General features: G+C 34.7%; 2 protein-coding genes and 1 pseudogene across 2 annotated transcripts; 2 read left to right on the top strand and 1 right to left on the bottom strand.

Annotated features, from left to right (window-relative positions):
• Positions 1–3198: 3198 nt before the first annotated feature.
• Positions 3199–9916, bottom strand: LOC146921898 (S-adenosyl-L-methionine-dependent methyltransferases superfamily protein). The gene is made up of 4 exons (XM_085715133.1): positions 9802–9916; positions 9197–9601; positions 8351–8623; positions 3199–3755 (listed from the first exon to the last, which is right to left on the bottom strand). The coding sequence occupies exons 1-4, from the start codon at positions 9874–9876 to the stop codon at positions 3423–3425; spliced, it is 1086 nt and encodes a 361-aa protein (XP_085571259.1). The 5' UTR covers positions 9877–9916; the 3' UTR covers positions 3199–3422.
• Positions 9917–19297: 9381 nt separating this feature from the next.
• Positions 19298–24541, top strand: LOC146921897 (uncharacterized; annotated as a pseudogene).
• Positions 24542–24924: 383 nt separating this feature from the next.
• Positions 24925–25743, top strand: LOC146921896 (uncharacterized). The gene has a single exon (XM_085711402.1). It carries the CDS (start codon positions 24925–24927, stop codon positions 25741–25743), a length of 819 nt encoding a protein of 272 aa, XP_085567528.1.
• Positions 25744–26648: the final 905 nt, after the last annotated feature.

Genomic DNA, 26648 nt, shown 5'->3' with positions numbered 1-26648 from the left:
TGCTATGCAGGCAATTGAGATCGCACACAACAATGGGTGGTTACATCTTTGGCTTGAGACAGACTCCTTGTTAGTCCTTCAAGCTTTCAAGTCAATTTCTATTGTGCCTTGGAGGCTAAGAAACAGATGGGACAACTGTATGATCTTAGTAGAAAACATGAATCTCATTGCTACCCATATTTTTAGAGAAGGAAATTGTTGTGCTGATAAATTAGCAAATATTGGTTTAACCACTGACACGTTAGAGCAGATTTCAATCCAAGTTAGAGCAGATTTCACCAGAAATAGACTAGGATTACCTTGCTTTAGATTTGTTAACTTCTGAAGGGTTTTGGTTTATGTCCCCCTTTCTTCTTGTTTTGTTTTTCTATTTTTAATATATAGTTGATGCTCTTTGCATCAACAATCTTTATATAAAAAAATATTGAATTAAGAAAAGGGAATTTTTAAGCCTGTAATTATACACTACGAAAGTAGGGAGTTACGCGTCTAAAATTTCCGACACGTATTGCGAAAGAAAACGATGTCTCTTGTTCAATATTTTCTACAAAAGTTTAATTTTTCTCGTTACTATTTAATTAGCGCAAAGTTACTCGAGTGACGAAGGTCGGCGGAAACCGTCATTTTGGTCTCTACCCTTTAATCAATCAACTGAAATTTATTTTTATATTATGCGCAATACCAAACTTGTTTGAATTTTTCCTTAGATAAACATAGAAACAACAAGAAGCGGTACTTGTTAAATTGGTCTCTGTGGATACGATACTTTTTATACTAAAACCGACATAGCCGTATACTTGCGGCCCTGTCAATCACAGTAGCATATACATATACACATCATAGGTCAATTCCGATTAATTCCAAAATTTGCTTAAGTTCGTCTCACTTTATCATTTTCCAAAAGAAAACCATTTTCAAAGCAAAACTAAGTTTAAAGCTAATACACACCTTTCAAAACCATTTTATAATCATCACTACAGAAAACAAACCCTAGTCCTACCATTTCCATTGCGAAAAATGAGTTTCGGAAAATTTCATGTTCTTGAACATTTTTCAAATAATTTCAATTCGATTCACAAAACCAATCTCAATCCAATTCATTTGATGTTTCAATAGGTTTAGAAAAGTGTTAAGGATATTAATTGACTCCAGATGAGCAAAAAATATGTATTCGAGAGTGGTTTCCTCACTATTTTCTCTTGTGAAATAGAAGTATTTAGGCTCCTCCAACTTTGAAATCAAGTATTGCATCTCCATCTTGTCACCTCTTACCCCCTTGCGCCATCTAGTTCGCGTATTGTACACTAGTTTGATGGTCGTCAAACTTTCTTCATTTTTTTGCTTCAAATTCGTGAGAATATTCCGTGAGAATATTCCTAGGCAACGCCAAGCTCTTTGTCATGTCGATAAATCTTTTCTTCTCCTCCTCTTTTATTCCACCCGCAAGAAGGTGACCGACTAACTTATGCGCCAACTCATGGTTTTGAATTCCACTAAGCATTGCCAACCACCAATCATTTGTATCCATATCAAAGAAACCACACAACCTAAATAGAAATTCACATTTCCTTGAGCTTGTGCCTTGAAGGTTTAGTTTCTTCCTCGTCTTTGAGGGTTTGTATTCACCACTCCTTTCACATTGCATTGTCAATGTTGACCTTTTTAAACTAGATTTATCTATAGATATAGTAAATCCAGCCCTTGCCGCTTGTCGAAGAACCCAACCAAGAAAATCATTTCGCTCTCGCCATCTTTCTTTTGTTAAAAAAATGAGGCGGTGTCTACTTCATAACCGCTAAACTTGGCAACACCAGTAAGTACCAGTTTCGGTTTTTCTTCAATGTGAGCTTAAAATGTAATTTTGACTTTCAACTTCACATTAACGGTTGGTTTGACATCGCCAGAAGCTTCAATTATGGCCGGTTTCGGCTCAACGCCATCATTCGCCACATTTTCAACCATCACTGTGTCTATTGAATAAAAAAATAACAAGGAAAAATAATATAAATAATTTGTGCGACAAACAAAAAAAATCGGCGCAAAGTTTAAAATTAGGGCATTACACCTCATGACTTAAGTCACGTGGGCTTTACACCTGCGTGAGTTAACTCATGTTGGCCAACATGAGTTAACTCACGTTCATACTGCTTCAATAAGTGATAGACCAATCCCAAAAACCAGCAAAATCAAATGAGTTAAGATGATACATTGCCTGATTTGCAATGATTTCCAAAAAAAATGGTGCATGGAATTCGTACTTATGGGTTTTGTACCAAAACAGTACCAACCCGCAACGTTAGTTAAGTCACACTGGGTTTACAACCTGAGTGAGTTAACTCATGCTGAAAGTACTGACTTAAGTCACGCATGGGTACTTTCGTCCATTCAGCTGGGAGTCGGTGTTTTTTGATGGGAGAATATCAATTTTTTCAACTATGATTGATATTCTTAGGGCTGCTCCAAGGATCAAGTTTGGGCTTTAGAGCTCAAAATGTTGAATTCTGCTCTTTACCCAAATGGATTTGCTCATTCCCAAAGTAAATGACCAAAATGCCCCTGCGTGAGTTAACTCACGCTAGTGTTAAATTTGCGCGAGTTAACTCACGCTACGTGAGTTAGGTCACGCAGAGATTTACATAGGATTTACACTAGCGTGAGTTAACTCACAGATTTGCACTTGCGTGAGTTAACTCACGCAGGGGCATTTTGGTCATTTACTTTGGGAATGAGCAAATCTATTTGGGTAAAGAGCATAATTCCAAAATGTTGGTCCAAAAAAGGTCTTAAGAATATTGAATTGAGTATAAGTATATCAATGCTTCTTTTCTTACTTCATGAGTTTCTCGTGCGTCCTATGTAGTTCAAATTATAGAATTTGAACGACATAAATATTCCATAAAAACCTCCAAAACACAATGAAACATTTTGAATTTTAAAATCCGAATAGGGCACACGAGAAACTTATAGGATGGAAAAAATAATGGACTAAATATATAATATGACAAGTTAATTGTGAATGTTTCCCTTGTTTATTTTTTGACCCCATTGTTTTTTTGAATTGGGTTCAACTCTTGGTTCCAACTATATGTAAATATATTTTTTTTTTCTTCATAAAGCCTTATGTAATTTCTTTTTGTTGTAAAAGGTATTACACTAAAAGTTACTTTAAACTTCTTAACTTGTAGACAACCTTGAATATTCTCTTAATAACTCCATAACTTAATTTTTCACATTATAATTCAAATATTTCAAAATATGATTAAGCACCCTGAAGTCCTAGCTATACTACAATTACAAGTGTACATACAACAAGTAAGCGCAGTTACACATATTGGACTAATTAGAGGGACATATATATTAGAATTTAAAGACATCCCATTACTTCCAACCAAAATATACCACATTGAAATTTGTGTACATATTCATATTTTTCTAAGAACAAGAACAAACGTGATGGGATTAATATCCTCCTTTGCAATTTCTTCATCAACCAGCATTGCATAGTTCTCAAACAAACTGTCCAAAATCTTTTCTCCAAAGTGGTTAGAAATCATTGATTCTTGGATGGCTCTAACTGCCTTTGCAACATCTGTACCATAGCTCTCCCTGCCTTGCTCCTTCTTATCTATGTCAAACATTTCCAACCTCTCCAATTTCAATGACCCTGCTTTCATTACTTCATCTTCTATTTCTTCTCTTGATGGTGCATAGAAATGTACATCATATGAATCAAGCTTCTCTTGATCTATTTCTCCCTTCAATACAAATCAAAGCAAAAAAACAATAAACACAAATTCTCTCAAATGGAATGCAATGACAACATAAACTCTTAGTAATAATAAAGAACAAAAAAACATCAATTTAATCTCTAAAATATCACTTTTTTTTTTTCTGAATCAAAAGCAATAGAAAACATCATGAGGAGATAAGATATCCTAACTAGGTTGACACCCTAAGATCACCTCCATCCTCTGCCACCATACTCATAAAATTTTATTAAAAAAAATAAAAAAATTCTACAAGCGAGGGGACTAGACCTAAACCCGCAAAAAGAAAACAGAAAAACAAAATAAAACCTAGAGACCTAAGGAAAACGGAGCCCAATCCAGTCTCTAAAATATCACTCCCTCTCCAATTCGGTGCCTAATGTAGATAAGGATCAAAATTCTCTCAAAGATCTCAATTCTCTCCAATTCGTGTCAAGATTTGTTAGGCGCAATAAATACAAAAAAAAAAAAAAAAAATCCTTAGAATACCTTTAAATATATACAAGAGTGAGGTATTTAGAACTTAGGGAAGTCAAATTAGACTAATATACACCTTTAAAAAGACTGATACAGAAGTACTTGTACCAAATACATATAAGTAATTCACTCTAGACGGTAGATTAAGTATTATACCAATAGTCGATAAATGAAAAATGAATCCCTAATTGATTATATGCACATGCATAACAAATCATGTATAATATCAACTATTGATTTTCATAATTTACCAACTACTCACTTTAGTTGAGTTAAATCCCCAAATAAAATATGGGTGTGGTTTATTTATTTAATTTTTGACAATGGGTGTGGTTTCATAAACATCTACATTTGCATACAGCATCCTAAAACTTACAAATAATTAACTAAGCTCCCTTATGCCATTACTTTTCAAACTTTCTCCATTTAGATCTAATGCAGTTCGTTAGATTTCAATGGATTTGACATTGCACCGTATGCAACTACAGAGAATATTGAATCCTCTATTATTCACCAAAACACTATTAGACTTTGCTATAAAGCCTAAGTTGCAACAATTCACTACTTGACTCCTCAACCATAAGATAAAGCCTAGGTTGCAAAATGCATGGTTTCAGGTCTTATTTGTGAAAACACCAATAGACCATTCTTGGTTTTGATAAGGTGTTATAACATTGAATAGGTCCCATTTGAAGCATGATTGAGAATGGTGTCTTTCCATTCGGAGCCTATGTTTCTATTCATGTGCTCGAAGTTGTATCGGAGTTTCACATTATCAAAGTTCTCGTGTTGTTTCATGTAAATATGTGTTTAGACACTATCATCCTTTGAGATTGTTTTTGGGAGTGAGTACTTTAATATGGTATCAGAGCAGAGTTAAAAATGACAATGTGGGAATTGGACTCAGGACTTATGATAGGTGTGAGGGTGCTTTGTTGAAGTTGTATTAGAGCATCTACAATGTTAGAACTAAAATTTGATTCTTCAACCATTTTTTGTGGGCCCATGGATGTCACATAAGATTTAAGAACTATCAATGTAAAGAATTATATTTGTATTCTTATATTACTTTTTAGAGTCCCGCAATTCATAATTTTCCCTTTTTAACTTGTCTTTTTATGGTCCCCACAATTTTTGCTTTCCCTTGTTCTTGGCCGTTCTCCAGGGAGAATTGTTCTCCACAGTGGCATCCACATCATTCCTCTCCAATGGGCTAGAAAGTAGGAACACGTTTTTATTACCTCAAGGACTGTTGCTCTTAGAGTCTTACATTGTCAAAGGTTCTAGTGTTGTTTAATGTTTATATGTATTCAGATACCTTCGTAATTTGAGCTAGCTTTTAGAGGTAAGATTCAAACCCATTTAACAATCCTACTATTGAATAAACCATCAATTTAGTTTTTAAGCTATCACACTTTCCTCAATTTATCTTTAAACTACGTAAATATAACAAGCAAATTCTAAATATATAAAATCGGACAATCTAGTCTCTACTATTAAGATGTTAGAAACTAAATTGACGCAATTTCATATATTCTACAAACAAAATAGCCAAACTTCTTATAGTTTAATGATTACTTATTATGTTTATATACTTAATTGTAAATTGGAGAGAAAGGAATAATTTAGGAACTAAAGTGATGACTTATTCTCAAAGTATTTGTTATTGTTTATAAAGTGTGAGTTAGAAGTCTCACATTGCTTAGAAAAGTGGAGGTTGCACACTTTATAAGTGAGAAAATTCATAAACTTGACATTAAAGTTTTCGGTTAAAATGTGATGTCCAACTCACTTCAATAATTGCTCTAAGTCGAATGTGGATTGAAGGGAAAAGAAGATCAAACCTTGAACTCAAAAGGTATCATTATCTATAGGATGAAGGGAGTACAAGGTTATGTTATTTATTAAACTTACCAAAGCTCTAACCTTATAACTATCCAACTATTTTTTTTTTGTTTGTTTAGAGAACTATCCAACTATTTGATATGTTTAACATCTCCACGTAAGCTGATAATTGGTATTTCCACAATTAGCTTGACTTACAAACATAAAAAATAGAGAATACAATATGTCACAATCTGCAAAACGAAAATCAATATAGATCAATTGCTCTATGCGTCCCGTGGATTGTTTAGCCTCTGAAATAAGCCGATTGGATTACAATCCAATTCAAGCAACATCCATATTGGATCGTAGCTTCAGATAAGCAATGGAGTTACGATCTTATACATTCGAGAGACTTTTGAGCAATCCACGGAACCCGTAGGGCAATTCTCAAATCATTAACATTTAACACCAACCAAAAAGACGTCCAGCCCAACAACCTTATTTGATAGCACCTAGACTCTAAATAGTTTAGCAATCAATTTAGACCGAAAAGGTTAAAAAAATCACTAATATTAAAAAATTTATAGTTTAGCAATTTTTTCAAAAGTGATTTCTAAATTGGTCACAAACTCATTTAGTGACTAATTTAGAAACTACGTGCTGAAAATATGCAATATCCAATATCGCTTTGATCAACTCTTTCTTGAAGGGAGCTATGAATTTTAATTTTATCATCATTCTAAAACGGAAGAGTAGTAGAGGGATCTCGACAATGACGTATAATGAGTCGAGGTAGATTTATAGAGATTGCAATGATCAACTCTGATTCTGTCAAACTCAACGTGAATCCAAAAACAAATAAAATAAATGTGATGGAGACAACAAAAAAGGAGATTTAGAAAAGTTGAAGAACTAACATGCAATTTCTAGGATAGTGTGATCCATGGTGAAGAATGGTCCACGATCCACTCTAGAATTTCCCCTTTATGATAAACACAAAAGAGCTTATAGTGAAAGAAAGCTACAACTTAATGATTAATGTTCATGAATCAAAGTCCCAGCAAAATCGTTTTCTTGAGATTGTTTAATTTCAAACAAACTCTGATCTGTTTGATGTTACATCAATTATGAGAAAAAATTGCAAATCAATTAATGATTGAAAGAACGTGCCAAAAACCACCACAATAACTAGTGTAACATCATATAACTCCCACATAGCACATACAAGTCGTCCAAGTTGGGGTCAGAGGGACCACAAAAGTTGATTTTTACTCAAAACCTTAAATCATTACATATATATTTTCCATTTTACTTTATTGGTTTTTTGGATTTTAAAAATTTGGATGACATGAAAAAACTAAGGAATTATACACAAATGATGTATAATCATGGAAGATGTATTCAAGTACTCTCTCTTTAACTTATAAATGAACTTGGTATGGAAAGTTGAATTAATTGATGTACACAATTGGGGTAAAGGTTTTTACACCAACGATCAAGTATGACCGTCAGACTATTAAAAATGTTTAACTTTATCATAATCACTTTTAAATTACACACACGATTGATAGTGAAGTATTGACGGTATAAAACTTTTTTATATTGACGGTGCATAAAAATTTAACTCATTGGAAAATGCTTGGATCATTTTTTATCTATAGAGAATGCATTTGTTCTTAGAAATCGTGGTTGAAACTAACACAACTCCAAAAAACCGGATTGTGAGGTAAGGATTGCTCTCACTTATAAATACATTGTGTGGAACTCTTAACACACCCCCTCACGACCATCACTATTTATGTTCGTGAACATAAATAGTGGAATGCCCCGATAACGGAAATCTGATAGCAGGTAGCACAATGGATCTTGAAGAGGCTACGACAACGTCTAAGAAATCGTGGTTGAGACTAACACAATCCCACAAAATCGGCTTGTGAGATGAGGATTACCCTACTTATGTATACAATAGGTGTAAAGGTTTTCACACCAACAATCAAGTATGACTGTCATACTATTAAAAATGTTTAACTTTATTATAATCACTTTTAAATTACACACACAATTGATGGTCAAACATTGACGGTATAAAACTTTTTACAACGACAATGCATATAAATTTAACTCATTTAAAAATACTTAGATCATTTTTTTTTACCTATATAGAATGCATTTGTTTTCTAAATTTAAAAATAAAAACTATAAACTTATTCTTTTTTAATTTTACCTTGATTATTGAGTTCCAAAATAGTAAAGATAACATTTGCGTTAAAGGAATGTACCTGTGAGACTAGAATAGTAAAGGAACGTGTAAGAATCTCCCAGAAAAAAGAGTTGCCTCTGTCAACATGTTCAGGTCCTCTTCTTCCTAGAAATGTAAGCACCATTTTTCCACCAACAACTAATTCTTCAGACCTTGATCGAAGGAACAAGGAAAAATCTTCCTGAAACTGCTTAGAGTATGCTTGAGAAACCACTTCAGGGCTTTTATCACATATGTAAACACAACCCTTGTTCAAAGACCTTTTCTGTTCATCATAGATTGCAGGAGGAACCTAACATAAGCAAGAAATAACCACAATTACATATAGCTATGATTCATGAATATAATTGTAGCTATAGTAGCATCATTATATACTTGATAAAATTAAAATCAAAGTTTTGTGTAGCTAGTTTTACATTTTGTTATTTTTAACGTGGTTGATAAAAAAGAGAACACAATATAAAACTTTGAAGTGTATATAAAAATAATAGAGTACTCATTTTTTTCCCAAGTAGTCTAGTGGCGGCAGCTCACACATTTTAAATATGGAGAAGTGGGGTGTCCGGGGTTCGAAATCCGGCCCCTGCATATATTACGCATTTGTCTCTGCCAACTGAGTTAAACCCACAGAGACTAAGAGTACTCATTTTAATCTTAAAATATGTGAAACTTTATCGTTATAATCCCTAAATGTATCAAAATTACAAAAATTTCTCCAAGTATATCTTTTATAGGTAATCTTATATGAACCAAATTAACTAACAAAATACAACAAAACTAATTTATGAAAAACATATCTGAGGACAAATTTGTTAAGAAAAGTAGAGAAAAAAAAGAAGTAATGAAAAGAAGGTAGGAGTATTACCCTTGAAAGCCAGTGTAAACTATGGGAGGAATGAACAAAGTGCAAGTAACTATTAGGGAAAAGTCTTCCATAAAATGAACCAGGGTAACCTCCCATAAAAATGGAAGGAAACCCATTTTTCCTATCTTGATTAAGCAACTTTTGGAATTCAGGCAAAGCCTTAAAGATAGAATTGAAGTCATTAGTTGGAAGATCATTAAAATAGACTCTAAATTCAGTAGAGTGGTGCATGATCTTATGACTTGTTAATTGAATGGTTTGAAAGATATCTTTGATGATTGATAGAGTATTTGGTCCAGATGAACATCCCAAATCAGCAATGCCTATACTCTTTGGTGTTGTTTCAATGTAAAGTTCTTCAACTGTTTCTATGATTATGTGTTTCACCTTATCTGATGCTTTTTTCTGTAAACATTCAAAGTAAATAAATGTTATGAATGGAAATAATTTATCAAAATTTTAAGGTAAAATAAGGAAAAGAGTATGGAAGATATTGAAGAATAATTTAAATAAATGTTATGAATGGAAATAATTTATCAAAATTTTAAGGTAAAATAAGGAAAAGAGTATGGAAGATATTGAAGAATAATTGAAGGAGAATGAACCTGTAATGAGGAATTTTTGGCATAGCTAGTTTTGCCAACTCCTCCAGTCATATGAAACACTTTCTCTACATCCATTTTTTGGGTTTTCTTAGTTAGAATTGAACTTTCTAGTTTTGGCTTGATGAAGAAGTTGTGGTCATGTTTTAAAGCAAATTTCTATGACGTGGCCATTCCTTTTTTTTGTTTTGCTTGACCATACTATTCCATAAAAATAAAAATAAAACATGTATAATCATGGTAGTGAAGAATTACTCTACTTGAGGCAGTAACATTTCATGAGTGACAATGAATGTTATGTTGATGATGCTCCAAAAGAATCTTTATCGAGGTTGTCTACCAACTCTCTGACTCCACGTAGTTACTTATATCTGGATTGAACGATCGTGATCGTTTAGTTTAGATTTAAAAATTGGTATGTTAAATTCGAAAAAATCAATATTTAATTGAAATCAAGAATGTGTAATCTTGATTGAACTATTGAGATTGTGCTGATTGTGTAGTGTACACAATCTATATCTAAAGGAAACAAATTTTTCAAACTCTTTTCTTCTTTATTTATAAAAAAGTCTGCCGGTCTTTAAACCATATGGCCAAGGGAGATGTAAGAGCATCTTGAATAAAATGTTTTTATTTTTTATTTTATGAAATGAAATAAGCTTAACTCTTTATTGTTCAGTCAGTTTATGACAATATTCTACCGTTTTAATCACGTTTCCTTTTAATTGTGCACCATTTTTTAAGAGATTAAAATGATTAAAATGAGTCTTACAAGTTACCATACATTTCATATTTATTATTGTTGGTTCTCCTAAAAAAGTAATTTGTAATACCAAGAACATAATTCTTATATAAAAAAACCATTATTATGTTGCTCTAATGGTACTCTATTATACGGTACAACAAAGTACAACCCAATTCTAAGAATCTTTATAAAACTCCTTCAAAAAAATAATCTTTATAAAAAGTAAACAATGTCGGAGTTACAATAAACATGTGTTTAGACGTTGAGCAAATTGTGGTGAAAACACATGACTTATCAACGCTAACATATGGAGCTTCTACAAAACCACGGTGGGAGGGGGTGTAGCCGCGCTGTGACCGTGATCTACCAAGCACTAAAACATATATCAAGTGCAAGTCGAATTCATAGTAGAAAATTCTGAGTTCAAGCTTCGGATCCTGTATACTGCGATGTCTCTACGAATTGTGTTATGTTCACCGGAATAGTCCTATTCGTGTTATGAAAGATAAAAGTGATTTGGGACACCTAAATAATTTTTTATATAATCATGTTTTCTTAAATATAACTTACAGCTGAAATTTATAGTTTTTATTTTTTTTTGCTAAATGTAATTTTTACTCTCAAAATTATAGTTTTTTTTCCCTAAATGTATACAAATATATATATAAATTTATTTTAAAATCAATTAACTTTTTCAGAAGAAGAAAGAAAACAAGCATGTTGTCTACGGCAGAGTACCCATCCGTAGAGCAGGAGATAATGGGGGTAATATGATCCCATCCACATGCCTAAGAGTAGCTTTTTATTTTGTTTTGAGAAAATGCCTTAGAGTAGCCAAGTGCTTATAACAATAACATATAACACTAATGATTCAAATTGTCAAAAAGTTTGATGTTAGGCATCAAACCAGAAAAAGTTATATATATAGTGGACGTTCCCTGTTTTGTCTCCAGAAAAAGTTCCATTTGCTTTGAAGGGTTTGTGATTGAATTGGACCAACTTGTGATGGTGGTAGTAGCAACTTTAAGTCCATCAAATCAGTGTGCCTTTAGTTGGGTATTTGGATATTATATTTTATCATGAATCAATTTTCTCTAGTGTAATTTTCTTGACTTTTATTAACTGATACATCTCAACTACACACTTGATGTTTAATGGTGTAGATGTTACAATTGAGATAATTCATTCCATGTTTTATCATGCATGCACTCTCTCAGTCTCACAATGAGTATCCAATTTGATTACATACATTGTTCATATAATATAATTTAACCGTATTTGTTTATTAATATATCAAAAAGACAATTGATAGCATACAAAAAAAATTGAAGTTTTATTCTCTCGAGTAACGTTTGCAAAAGCTCAACTTTGTGTTGAAAGATGCGACAATTACGATCTTTTCATATTGAACAAGTTGTAGCTGTCCATAACATAGCCATAGTACAACAATCCCGTTTGGACCGACCACCTAACGCACAAAAATGATTTCGTTGCTCCTACAGAAGACCATTTCCTACAAACTCGAAGCCCAACCAAGCTGCCACCATATTCCAGATTCTTCCAAAATGATTACATCTAACGAATTAGTGGTTCCTCTCCTCATCCAAACCACACCCCTACACAATAACAATCATCTGAACTAACAATACCTCTCCTAACTAGATTATCCTTAGTCGGAATGCTATTCAAGAGCAAGCGCCACACAAACAGATTCAACTTGAGCAGCACTCCTTTAACCCAAACATTAGTAAGACTATTTAAAGATCAAAATTGTGCGTTGACGCATATGCAACAATCAATTGATCGGTCATTATGTGATGGATGAAGTATTATTTACCACTTCATTGCTTTCATAATTAAGAAGGACTAATTTGTAAAATAAAATTCTCTAGGAATAAATACGACTTTTTAGTTTTTGAAGTATTATTAATTTTATATTATTCAGTTTAATTAATATACTTATCTCACTCTCAACTCAATATATTTTAGTTTACCTTTATTGCAATGATAAATACATTATTAATTTTTAATAAGTTTATATATAAAAAACAATACTTCAAAATATAATTTAGTAAAAAATTAGGAACTTTTTTTTTAGGGTTAATTATGTTTCTAGTCCCTATAAAATAGCGACCTTGTAAGTTTAGTCCCTACTTAATTTTAATAGCATTTTTAGTCCCTAATTTTGTTTTTCTGCACTGAGTATTAGTCCCTACTCAATTCAAATTTGTTTAATTTATGCTTAAACTCTTAAATTTTTGAACAATTTTTTGCAGACATGTTTAGAACATTACTAAAAGTTCGTCCGCAAAAAATTATCGCAAAATTTGATTTCTACATCCAGATTTTATTGCTTTTTATCTTTAACTTTTGTCGTTTTAAAAAAATCATATTTAATTCATTTCATGTCAGAAAATTCTAAATTTTAGTAAACGAACCTTTCATAGTGTTCTAATCTTGTCTCAAAAAAATCGTTCAAAAATTTAAGAGTTTAAGGATAATTAATCAAACTTTGTTTTAGCAGGGACTAAAATTATAAGTAAATTTTTTTTTATAGGGACTAAAAATGCTATTAAAATTAAGTAGGGACTAAACTTACAAGGTCGTTATTTTACAGGGACTAGAAACATAATTAACCTTTTTTTTTATTAATACACTTTTTTTAATGGGTGTAAAATGATATAACGAGCGATTCGAAGGAGTAACAAATTTTAGTTTAAGCTTAAAGATTACAAAGTCAAATTTGTCTAAAGAAGCAATGGGCTGTTGAAACGTGTATATTGTAGGGTTAACACATGACTGTATAAACTCCTAGTTGTGGCAAAGTGTGGTTTCTTAGTGGATGCTTTTCTGCCATGGACGCCCCACATGTACTCCTTAAATGCATGAATTTTCAAACAGGACCATAATGCCCCTTAAAAAGAGGACCATAATGCTTATTATTAGCCACGAGGAAAGGTTTTTTTCTTTGGAGCATTTGTTACAAAATAGGAGTAGTAATATTTGTACAACTCTTTGGTACAATTTTTATGACAACTTGAGGTGTGCGGAATTGCCGTCATGAATTGACACACTTGAAAATATCAAACCTTCAATGAACATCATTGCAATTCTATAGTCTTTTTGGAGGGAAATTTCGGCATGTTTTAAAGAATTAAGTCTATACTAGGTTAGAGACCCGACGTTGCTCAGGTTATTAAATAAGGTTGTTTGCACAGACACATATATAAGCATATTTGATTTAGAATGATTTAAATTTAACCAAGAAAACACGGTTTAGGGTTTACTATATATAGCCGAGTTTGCATAGAAATTAGGGTAGCCGAGTTTGCATGGAAATTAGGGTATTCTGTTTGTAAACGTATTAAATAAGTGTACAAAATATTGTCAAAAAAAAAGGGAACAGGATAGGAATGAAATTGGTGCGATGCATTTTTTTTAGTATTAAATAAGTGTACAAAATATTGTCAAAAAAAAAAAAAAGGGAATGAAATTGGTGCGATGAATTTTTTTAGTATTAAATAAGAGTACAAAATATTGAAAAAAAAAGGCATGAAATTGTGCGATGCATTTTTTTAGCATTAAATAAGTGTACAAAATATTGACAAAAAAAAAGGCAAGAGGATAGGAATGAAATTGGTGCGATGCATATTTTTAGATGGAATTTGTTAGGTTAAATTACTGCTAACCTAATACAGCAAATTGAAGAGAAAATATTAGGTTAAGTTGCTGCAGACCTAACAAAATTAATAAATAACTAGTGGTGGAAGTGGTGATGATAAAGCAACTAAGTTTCCTTCAAAATTCAAAGTAGTCAAGTTTCTTGATAATAATGGAAACACAGTAATAAACAAAAACAGTAGTGTTGATTAAAAAGGGAGCAAAAACTGTTCAGCTCAAGGCCAACAAAATCAACAAAAAACACATGATAACCAAAATGAGCAAAATTTGACCAAATCAAGGACATTTTAGAAATATTTATACATGTATCGAATTTATGAATTCTAGTTAAGATGAATTACCAGCCATTTGGTATTGCCGAGGGTAGTATGAAGGGAGTAATTGCCAGAGAAGAAGAAAAAAAAAAAAGGTATTACCAGAGAAGAAGTGAGTTTTTTGAAGGAGGTATTGAAGCAATAAATGCTAAAGATCCTGAAATGAAAAGAAAAAGGAGTGATTGTGAATTTATATGGAAAGCGGTGAAGAAAAAACAATGAAGGAAGAGAGAAAGGTTAATGAGAACGAACCTCGAAAAAAAAATCATGGATAGGTAAAGAAAAAAAAAAGAGAAAAATATTAGGGTTTTTGTTGAGGTAGTATGGATGGATAATCACAAACTAATAATGCAAATTTAGAGCCAAAATTTTAGGGTTGAGGATTAGCATTTAATGATGCAAATTTAGAGGCAAAATTTTAGGATTGAGTTGTTGCAAACCTAATAAGGGATTAGTGGAAGGAAAAAATTAGGTTAAGTTGCTGCAGACTTAACAAAATTAATAAATAAGGATGATATATTTAAATATGTAAAAAATAATTTACGTATATATTTGGGATTTTGAATGAATTTTACGAAATACCATACTTGCGTAAATATTTGAAAGAATATTATGAATATTATAATAGCTTAATCACACATTTCATTCATTTTTAGAAATAGTGTATATCAGTATATCTTACATAATTTAGAAACGAAAAGTAAATCTTTCTCTCTCCCTACCTCTAAATTCCTCCAAAACATACCTTAAATTAGCACATTTAGTTTATGATTGGATGCACGTTTCCTACTAAGGCTAGGATGTTGTTGGGTCTAAGAAAGATGATGTTCCACCCAAAAAGTCAGAACTTATATGTTAAAAATTGGGTACAAAAGAATTACACTTCACTATTTTACAAGTGTGGCTGAAATAAGTATAGTTTCTTTGTAAATTTACTTAATTTCATTTATGAAATAATTTTGTTTCAATATCTTAGATATCTACACCGGCTTTGTATTTAATTGGGCAAAAGTGGGGTGTATGGATTTCTTGATCCATATTACTCATAGTCAAAATGACCAAGTTAGTATTCAAACCTACATACAAAACACAATAGACCATAATCGAAAAGATTTTTTACCTAGCTCCTTAATTCAGCAAGATTTTTTTTTTCTCTCTTTATATCTAATCACTAATAATAGAGAGATTTGAATTTTACAAATAATTTAATCGTGTGTTGCACTTGTAGTCATCACTAGTAGTTGCACATAATTAATACCAAGAAGCGTGAAGTAACCTTTCTATGTTAGTTAGAAAATAATCTGGCAGATAACAAAATCTCAACCATAGTTAATTGGTAAACCTTCACTCCCACTCTCGAACCTTTACCCTCATATCCAAAAAATTGCAGCCACCATGTAGATCTAAGTGTTTGGTGGTGTGACGGGATACTTCAACAGTTTCTCCACATCACCGGAGTCCTGTGCATATCTGTTGTCGGTGGCTACGGCGACGTCTGCTTGGTTGCCGGTTCAGATATGCGGTGGCTTTTTTCATATCTTCAATGTTCAATCTCTTTTCCTTTTCTCCCTTTTCATCCTAGCTCTTGTGTTCAGTTCAGTCATCCTTTTGTTTTTCGGCGTCACGTTGGTCTTGTGTGGTGGTGAGAAGACAGCCGGCGACCTCTTGCGGCTGCACCACCTTCATCCACCTCCTATGAGGGTCTCGCTGATGTGTCGAGACCTCTCTCTGTTGCTGTTCACGCTTTTTTGGTGGTTGTGGTGTTGGTGTTACTGTTCACGGTTTATGAAGTGGTGGTGGTTCAGATGGAATTTTGGTATGGTGGTGGTGGTGCGGTTCAACGGTTGTGGTTTTGTGGTTGTGAAGAGGTGGTGATGTTCAGCGTTTTTGGGTTGTTGGGTGCTGCTAGCCGAGTTTAGAGGTGGTGAGGGTGTTATGGCAGTGATGTGGTGAAGGCTTGGTGGGAGGCTTTTGTAGGAAGATGCTGCAGTGGTGTGTCGCGTGGACCGGTTGGAGGTGGATGTGTGGTTTGATGGTTGTTTACTCCGATGGACGCTTTCCCATTTGTTACTGGCGGCCGACTATATACGATCTGGATAGATGTTTTTGTTTGCTGCAGGTTTCTTGGTGAGGCGGTTTGGCAGGGTAGTTTTATGCTGGTGGTGGTGGTTCAGTTGAGATTATGGTGGTGGTGGTGGTGGTTTCGGTTGAGATGGTGGTGGCTTGGTGGGAGGCTTTTGTAGGGAGATGCTGCAGTGGTGTGTCGCGTGGACCGGTTGGAGGTGGATGTGTGGTTTGATGGTTGTTTACCCCGATGGACGCCTTCCCATTTGTTACCGGCGGCCGACTATATACGATCTGGATAGATGTTTTTGTTGTTGCAGGTGTCTTGGCGAGGCGGTTTGGCGGGGTAGTTTTATGCTGGTGGTGGTGGTTCAGTTGAGATTATGGTGGTGGTGGTGGTGGTTTCGATTGAGATGGTGGTGGTGGTGGTGGTTCGGTTTGCGTGGGTTTAGGTAGGGGTTGTCTTGGTGTTGTTTGGATGGGTGGTCATGGATCTGGTGTCGAAACGCAATGCGGATGGGAGCTTTATCAGGGTGTGGTTGGGGTTTCTTAGTTAGGAGGTGGTGGTTGTTTAGGTGGTGGCATCTTTTTTAGGTGTCGTTATGTTGTAACAGATGTTAGGTGATTCATCATTTTAGCACAACTTGTGCAGGGTGAATCACTCTGTTTTTGAGTAATATATTCCATTTTGATTTGTTCAAAAAAAAAAAAAATTGGTAAATATTCAATTTAATTATTGTACATGAACTACGATATGTTTAATGATAGAAATTTAACGAATAAGTATTCTTTCTTGTAAAGCTTTGGAAGGATATAGTAAGTTGTAATGTGTGAGATGGCATAATAAAGTAGTATATGGTTATATCCCACTTTAAGTTGTTTACATAAGCTAATGTTTCATCTATCATCTTTGTAGTGTTTTTGTATTCTATAACAATTCTTGAATTATAATTACCAACTAAACAGTTACATTTGATCATATTCAATTTAAGATTCAAATGCAATCAGTTTTTTAAGAGAGCAGCTAAGTTGTCATGATACATATGTTGAACATTGTATTTGATGGTGTTGTTAATTCATGGATGCAAGTATGTAATAGGATTTTTTGAACAATTTACTTAATTTTATTTTTTCATGTTTAGATAAAAATCTAATATTATATCAACATTTATTTATTCAGATATTTGCAGATTCAAATCTTTTTCACAAGGATGAAGTTAAAAATGTTCAAGAACTCGGTGCAAATATGATTTTGGACTTATTGAAGCAAGCTTTTGTTGCAGTATGACTCAAAATTTAATGGATGGAGAATATTGTGTTGGAACAAAATGTGTTTAAACAATGAACCTTGAGAGTTTTGATGATAACAAGGTGTTAAAAATTGTCAATTGGACTAGCTAATTTTTGTTCAAGTGTACATGACCATAGACAAAATTTGACATCATATATAGGTTCTGAAGAACAAAAGAGAGCTTAGAAATCAACAAAAAAAAAAGAAGCTTCAAGCATCTGAAGAGAAAGAGCTCCTGAAGACAAGAGTTCTCCTGATGGCGTCATCGGAAGCAAGATCATCAGAAGCAACCTCATCAGAAGCTGAAATTCACTAGAAGCTAAAGTTCAATCAGATGGATGAATTAATGCTTCAAAAGCTGTTTAATGGATTCGAAAGCAATGCAGAAGACTGGGAATACAAAGCAACAGTCATTTTGAGCAGATTTGAAGGCATTGGATGCTTATCTTCAAAAAGCGTTGACAAAGTACAATTGTACGAAGTGTACAACCACTACCTCCACTACTCTGCAGTGTCCCTGCTACAAGACAAGAAAACAACTCTGATATATAGCTCTGCCTACAACGATGTTCCTTCACAATGGGAATGCATTTCAAATTGATCCTTCATAGGACAACTACCATATCAGGCAAAGGATCATTGGTGATTGATCAAAGCTTCAAACGACTCTTTTTTATGTGCTGACAATTTCACAACGTATCTTTCACACCTCTATATAAAGGAGTGAAGACCTAGAGATTGGTCGAGACTCAATAACAATTTACAAGTGCCAAAACTCTGCTGAAATTGTTCTGCATTCAAAGTTCAAATAGAATTTCTGTTTTCAAGTTCATATCTTAGAAATTCTAGAGTCTTAAAGAGTCTGTATCTGATTTGTATTCTGAGCACCTCTGATTGTATATAAAGTGTTCAACCTCAAACATTTTTCTGTGTAATTTTGTTTGATTAGAAGTCTCTTGCAGTTGTGCTTGAGCAATAGAAGTCTCTTGATTATGTTCAGGAGCATAGGAAGTATCTTGCTTGTGTGCTTGAGCAATTTGAAGTCTCTTGTTAAGTTTAGCAGTGAGCAGTTGTAATCAGATATTACATTATAGTGAACTCTCCTTGGAAGTGCAAGGGGGACAGGACTACTTCCGGTTTGTGGAAGGAACATGTATAATTGCTTTGTGTCTTTCTTCTTTCTCTCTCTCTGTTTTTATCCGCTGCATATTAGTCCTGAACTTCACTTCAGAAGCAGTTCTCACTTTGCTTCTGATCAGTGTTTTCAGCTTAGGAGAAAACGAAGAAAAAGCTAACACAATTCAACCCCCCTTCTTGTGTTTTTCTCACCTTCAATTGGTATCTAGAGCCTTGGTCTGTTGTCTTAACACTTAACAGTGTAACAGAAAAAGATCTGAGAAAAACATGTCTGGTGATACTTCTAGTTCTGGATCTGGTCATAATCATACTGTTGTTCCATATGATTACAGTGACAACAAAAAGTTCAACTCTGGAAAAGTTCCTAAATTCAATGGAGATCCTGAAGAATTTTCTTGGTGGAAAACCAACTTCTACAGCTATGTCATGGGTTTAGATGAAGAATTATGGGACATACTTGAAGATGGTGTTGGTGACTTGGTTCTTGATGAAGAAGGAGCTAATGTTGACAGAAAGGAACATACTCCTGCTCAAAAGAAGATTTACAAGATGCACCATATTATCAGAGGAGCACTTGTCACTGTTATTCCTAAAGTAGAGTATATGAAGATGAGTGACAAGTCAACTGCTAAAGCAATGTTTGCTTCTCTTTGTGCTAACTATGAAGGCAGCAAGAAAGTCAGAGAAGCAAAGGCTCTTATACTGGTTCATCAGTATGAGTTGTTCAAGACGAAGGATGATGAAACTATTGAGGAGATGTACTCAAGGTTTCAAACCCTAGTCTCTGGACTACAAATACTGAAGAAGAGTTATGTTGCTTCTGACCATGTTAGCAAGATACTAAGAAGCTTTCCTGCTAGATGGAGACCTAAGGTTACTGCTATTGAGGAAGCTAAAGATTTAAACACTTTGAGTGTTGAAGATCTTGTCAGCTCTCTCAAAGTTCATGACATTAGTCTTAATGAACATGAACCTTCCAAGAAGAGTAAATCCATTGCTCTACCATCTAAAGGGAAGTCATCAAAAGCTCTGAAGGTTGTTGAATCTGAAGAAGAGTCATCTGATGGAGACTCTAGTGAAGATCCTGCAGAGAAGATGGCTATGATTTCCAACAAGCTTGAGTATCTGGTAAGAAAGAACAGGAAGTTTCTGAGTAAGAGAAGTGGTAGCAAGAGCTCCAAGAAAGAAGATCAGAAGGGATGCTTCAACTGTAAGAAGCCTGGACACTTCATTGCTGATTGCCCTGATCTTCAAAAGGAGAAATCAAAGGACAAGTCAAAGAAATCAAGCTTCAACATAAGGAAATTCAGAAAGCAGATTAAGAAGAGTTTAATGGCAACCTAGGAAGATCTGGATAGTGAATCTGGGTCTGAAAAGGAAGAAGCTGATGAAGATGCTACAGTAGCTGTTGGGTTAGTGGCTACTGAGACTTCAAAAGCAGATCCTGATTCAGATTCTGAAGATGAAAACGAGGTATATTCTAAAATTCCCAGAGAAGAACTTATTGAGTCTCTTAAAGAACTCCTTACACATTTTGAGCTTAGAACCAATGAGTTGAAAGATTTAAAAGAAAAATATGTTGTGTTGATGAAACAACAAGAATCAACTCTATTGGATTTGAAAGCTTCTGAAGAAGGACTTAGAGGCTTTGACTTCATTTGTAAAACTTATGAAGAGAAGCTCAAGTATCTTTGTCAGAAGCTACAAGAAAAGTGTAATGGAAAGTCTTTAAGCAAGCATGAGATAGCTCTTGAAGATTTTATTATATCTGGTATTGACAGAAGCAAAGTTGCTTCAATGATTTACAGCATTTACAGAAACAATGGTAAAGGGATTGGATTTTCAGGAGGGAAACCTAATGAAATCAGTCTCAAAGCATGTTGTGAATGCATCAAGGAAAGATTGAAAACCTTCTTTGTACATAAAGGCGCTAAGTTGGAAACTGTTGTTCAATCATAACCTGAAGCTTCTAGCTCTAAGGCTAAGATTACTTCAAAGCCAATGAACTCTAAGCCAAAGGCAATGATAAACTCTGATTCTAAGACTTCAAAGATCAGGATTCTAAAGAGATCAGAACATGTTCCTTAGAGTCTGTTGAAACATGAATCTGAGGTCCTGAAGTCTAAGTTTCAGAAGAAGACAGTTACTGCTTCTGAAGTACCAAAACCAAAGGTTGTTAAACCTAAAGTATTGGTTAACCTGAAGCTACCAAACTTACAGCAAAAGGCTGAAAGGACTCATAAAACAATGGGTACCTAAATCTAAAAATGTCAATACTGCAGATATGTCTAAGAGCAAAGGAAAAGCAAAAATCATGGTACCTAAACAGCGGTTGCTCAAGGCATATGACAGGAAAGAAGTCTATGTTCCTCACCCTCACAATGAAAGAAGGAGGAAGTGTGAAGTTTGGAGGCAACCAGTCTGGCAAGATCATTGGAACGGGAACTATTGGTAACTCCTCTATCTCAACCAATAATGTGTGGTTGGTAGAAGGTCTTGAACATAACCTATTGAGCATTTGTCAATTTTGTGACAATGGTTATGATGTGATGTTTGAAAAGACCAACTGCACTGTAATCAACAAAGAAAACAAATCCATAGTATTCAAGGGAAAGAGGATGGAGAATGTCTACAAAATTAACTTCTCTGAGCTGGTTGACCAGAAGGTAATTTGCCTTCTGTTAGTGAATGATAAGAAATGGATGTGGCACAGAAGGTTGGGACATGCTAACTAGAGATTAATCTCTAAGCTTAGTAAGTTACAACTTGTCAAAGGCCTTCCAGACATTGACTATCATTCAGATGCACTTTGTGGTGCATGCCAGAAGGGAAAAATTGCGAAATCATCTTTTAAAACAAAAGACATTGTTTCAACCTCTAGACCCTTAGAATTACTTCATATTGATTTATTTGGACCAGTTAGCAGTGCATCCTTATATGGAAGTAAATATGGATTGGTTATTGTTGATGATTACAGCAGATGGACTTGGGTAAAATTCCTGAAAAGTAAGGATAATGCTTATGATGTATTCAGTAACTTCTGCACACAAATACAGTCTGAAAAAGAAATGAAAATTTTGAAAGTTAGAAGTGATCATGGTGGAGAATTTGAAAATGAGCCATTTGAAAATTTTTGTGAAAAACTTGGAATTGTCCATGAATTCTCTTCTCCGAGAACTCCACAACAAAATGGGGTTATAGAGAGGAAGAATAGAACTTTACAAGAAATGGCTAGAACCATGATTCAAGAAAATAATTTGGCTAAACATTTCTGGGCAGAAGCAGTGAATACAACATGTTATGTCCAAAATAGAATCTATATCAAACCTATCTTGGAGAAAACAGCATATGAACTCTATAAGGGAAGAAGACCCAATATCTCTTACTTTCATTAATTTGGATGTACATGTTACATTCTAAACAACAAGCTCTGCCTAAAGAAATTTGATGCCAAGGCCCAAAGAGGAATCTTCTTAAGTTACTCTGAGAGGTCAAAGGCATACATAGTGTATAATTCAGAAACACTATGTGTTGAAGAATCAATGCACGTTAAATTTGATGACAAAGAGCCTGGAAGTAAAACTCCAGAGGAAGATGAAAGTTTTGCAGAGATACAGGTTCCTGAAGATACTCCAGAACCTGATCAGATAACTGAATTTGAAGACAGTCCAGACGCTGAACCCACCTCAGAAGCACAAGATGAAGTTGCTTCTGATGAAGCTTAAGATGGCTCTCAGCAAGCTGATCAATCCAAGAATACATTCAAGTACAAGTCTTCACATCCTGAGGATGAAATCATTGGAAACAAAGAAAGTCCTAGAAGAATAAGATCATATTTCAGACAAGAAGAGTCTATGATAGGATTGTTATCAGTGATTGAACCTGCTACAGTTGATGAAGCACTTTCAGATGATGGATGGATACTAGCTATGCAGGAAGAGCTTAATCAGTTTCAAAGAAATGATGTGTGGGATCTGGTACCCAAACCTCAGCATAAGAACATTATTGGAACAAAATGGGTATTCAGAAACAAGCCGAATGAACAAGGTGAAGTAACCAGAAACAAAGCAAGACTTGTTGCACAAGGTTACAGTCAACAAGAAGGGATTTATTATACTGAAACATTTGCTCCAGTTGCAAGATTGGAAGCAATCAGGTTACTTCTATCATATGCAGTTAATCATGGCATAATATTATATCAAATGGATGTCAAGAGTGCATTTCTAAATGGAGTCATTTAAGAAGAAGTGTTTGTCAAGTAACCTCCTGGTTTTGAGGATCTTAAGCATCCTGACCATGTTTACAAACTTAAGAAATCACTATATGGCTTGAAACAAGCTCCCAGAGCTTGGTATGATAGACTAAGTAATTTCTTGATCAAATATGATTTTAAAAGAGGCCAAGTTGACATAACACTCTTCAGAAGGACTCTTGAGAAAGACATTCTTGTTGTGCAGATATATGTTGATGATATAATATTTGGTTCTACTAATGCATCTCTTTGCAAAGAGTTTTCTAAGTTAATGCAGGATGAATTTGAAATGAGTATGATGGGAGAGCTGAAGTTCTTCCTTGGAATTCAAATCAACCAAAGCAAAGATGGAGTATATGTTCATCAAACAAAATACACTAAGGAGCTTCTGAAGAAGTTCAAGCTTGAAGATTGCAAAGTGATAAACACTCCAATGCATCCAACCTACACCTTAAGCAAAGTAGATACTGGAACAAAAGTAGACCAGAAGCTGTACAGAGGTATGATTGGTTCTTTGTTATACCTCATTCCATCTAGGCCAGATATTTTATTCAGTGTATGCTTGTGTTCAAGATTCCAATCATATCCTAGAGAATCTCATTTAACTGTTGTTAAGAGAATCTTCAGGTATTTGAAAGGAACAACTTATCTTGGGCTCCTCTATAGGAAATCCTTAGATTATCAGTTGGTTTGATTTTGTGATGCTGATTATGCTGGTGGTAGGATTGAAAGAAAGTCAACCAGTGGCAATTGTCAATTTCTGGGTGATAATCTGATATCCTGGGCTAGTAAGAGACAAGCAACTATTGTTATGTCTACAGCAGAAGCAGAATACATCTCAGCTGCAAGTTGTTGTACGCAACTACTTTGGATGAAACATCAGTTGGAAGACTATCAGATTATTGCTAACAATATTCCCATCTATTGTGATAATACTGCTTCTATTTGTTTGTTAAAGAATCCAATTCTCCATTCAAGAGCTAAGCACATTGAAATCAAACACCATTTTATCAGAGACTATGTTCAAAAAGGAATTTTAGATATGCAATTCATTGATACTGAGAATCAATGGACTGATATATTTAGTAAGCTTTTAACTGTTGAAATATTTGACTTTATAAAGAAAAATTTGAACATGCACTTTGTGTCTGATTAAAATTTGCTTGCTCCTGAATAGGAATTTATGTTCTGAAGTCTGTTCAGAAGCTATGGTCCATCAGAAGCTCTTTATTGAGGTTCTGAGGAAAATGTTCTTCTAATGATGACGTCAGCATCTGGAGTCCAGAAGCTGGATTTTGTGCTTCTGAATAATAGAGTTAGTGGAAACGCTGGAAGTTACTTTTTAGTGACACCTGACCCACTAACTTGGTAGTTACTCTGAGAACTTCTGACGTGGCTTATGTGTACGGTTGTATAACGTAAGAAGGCAATGATGATTATAGCTTTGAATGTACTATCACGCGCCCCCTTTTTCATTAATGCTATGTTTGTTTGTCTCTTGTCTGAATTGCAAACATTTTTACTCAAAACACTTAGACATTTCACACACTACTCACTTCACAACAAACACTCTTTTCTCAAACTGTTCTTTGCGATTTCTCTGCAACTCAAAACCTAGAACCCTAAACTTCTTTAATCATCAATGGCATCATCAAGTTCGCAACAAGATATTCCAGAATCAACTTCTAACATGCAAGAAGGTGCTCCAGAATCGTCCTTACAAGAAGCCCCTGCCTACGAGATTAAGGGAAGGACCATGTCCTTAGAAGAGTGGGAGTTAAAGGTTCAAACAGAAAATCATGTGGATTTCAACTCTCTAGCGTTTCATGGGTGTGACATCAAAAGCTACTACGAAGCTCAAGGGCTTATGCCATACTTCAACAGGTTGAATGGACCAACATATGAAACACTGGTAAAGCACTTCTGGGTAAGAGCATCAGTTTACGACAAAGCTGCTTCTGAAGCTGAAGAAAGTCAGAAGATTCTGCTCAATCCCTCTCTGGCTGGGAAGACAAGAGAAGAAATGGGCTTGAGGCCATTCACTTGTGTGGAGATTAGGTCAAGCGTCATGGGAAATCCAGTGTTTATTGCTGAATGGCAAATAACATCTGTACTCAGAATAGATGCTTCTGGTAAATACTCAGGAGTAGAAATTCCAAATGGCAAGAACAGCCCCTGGAATGAAACTGTCAACATGACCATGTTCAACTCCAGTACTCTAGGAAAGTATGCTGATTTAAGCATTGAGAAGAAACTGCTTCTGAAGATTCAGAATGAAAATCTGTTACCAAAAGGTGGTAGCAGTGATCAACCTTCACTGGGTCAGAAAGTTTTCCTTCACCACTTCATTCAGAAGGAAAAGGTAAATGTTCCCAAATACATTTTCAAGTACATGATCAAGGAGCTGAGGGAGAGTCAACAAAAGAAAAGGTGTTGGGTTCCTTATGGAAGGCTGATATAAGAAATCCTTCATCAAGGAGGGATTCTGGATGTACTCAGCAGTGTCCAAATCTTTTCAGATGCATATCTGGGCACTCTAACAGGAAAGTTCATCAATGGGAGCACATTCAAGCACATGAGGCTGATTAGTGCAGTTACTAAACTTGCTAATGACTTGAGTGAATCAAGGGCTAAGTCTAACTTGATGGAGAACTTTCCCCCTATCTGCAAGAAGGACCCAATTGAAGTTCAGATGAACTTCATTAAAGACCACTATGAAACCTATGGGAAGGTCATCAGGCTGGATGATGTACCTAAAGAGATGTATGGAGGTGCTCTGCCAGTAGCCAGAAGCAGAAAATCAAAGAGAAAGATGACCTCCAAAGAAGAATATCTTGAAGCTGAACAACCTATAGCCAAGAAAGGGAAAGCTTTTGACAAGCTTAAAATTGGTGGTTCTGGCTTACCATCAATTGAAGAAGAAGTTCAGGACCTGGACACTGATGTGGTTCTGAACAAGAAAACCAGAAGTGGTAAAGCTGCTGCTTCCACTCAAGCTGCTCCTGAACAGCTTTCAGTGCCTAAGAGGAAGAGAAAGCCAGTGCTCAGGAAGATCAAAGAGTCACTCTATGTGACTGAAGAAGTAGAAGGTATTGAAGCTTCTACAGATTTGGTTACAAGTGAGGTCAAGAGGAAGAAAGCTGAGAATGCTGCTGCACTCCAGAAGGCTCTGGAAATTGCAAAGGAAATAGAGGTCCCTGCATCAAGCATTACAAGGAAAGATGTTGGAGTGGTTGCACAACAACTGGTTGAAGCCACTGAAGATCTGCAAGAAATGGCATCTTCAGAAGCAGGAAACTTGCTTATGGTTGTGAATGCTGGAGATGGTGTCTAGGAGGATATTACTGCTGGATCAGAAGCTGCTGC

Source organism: Medicago sativa, chromosome 5, assembly GCF_051527215.1.
Source record: "Medicago sativa cultivar Bolivia chromosome 5, Bolivia_mono, whole genome shotgun sequence".
Lineage (NCBI taxonomy): Eukaryota > Viridiplantae > Streptophyta > Magnoliopsida > Fabales > Fabaceae > Medicago > Medicago sativa.
Note: the sequence above shows the minus strand (reverse complement) of the source record. Positions and strands in the feature narration are given on the sequence as shown.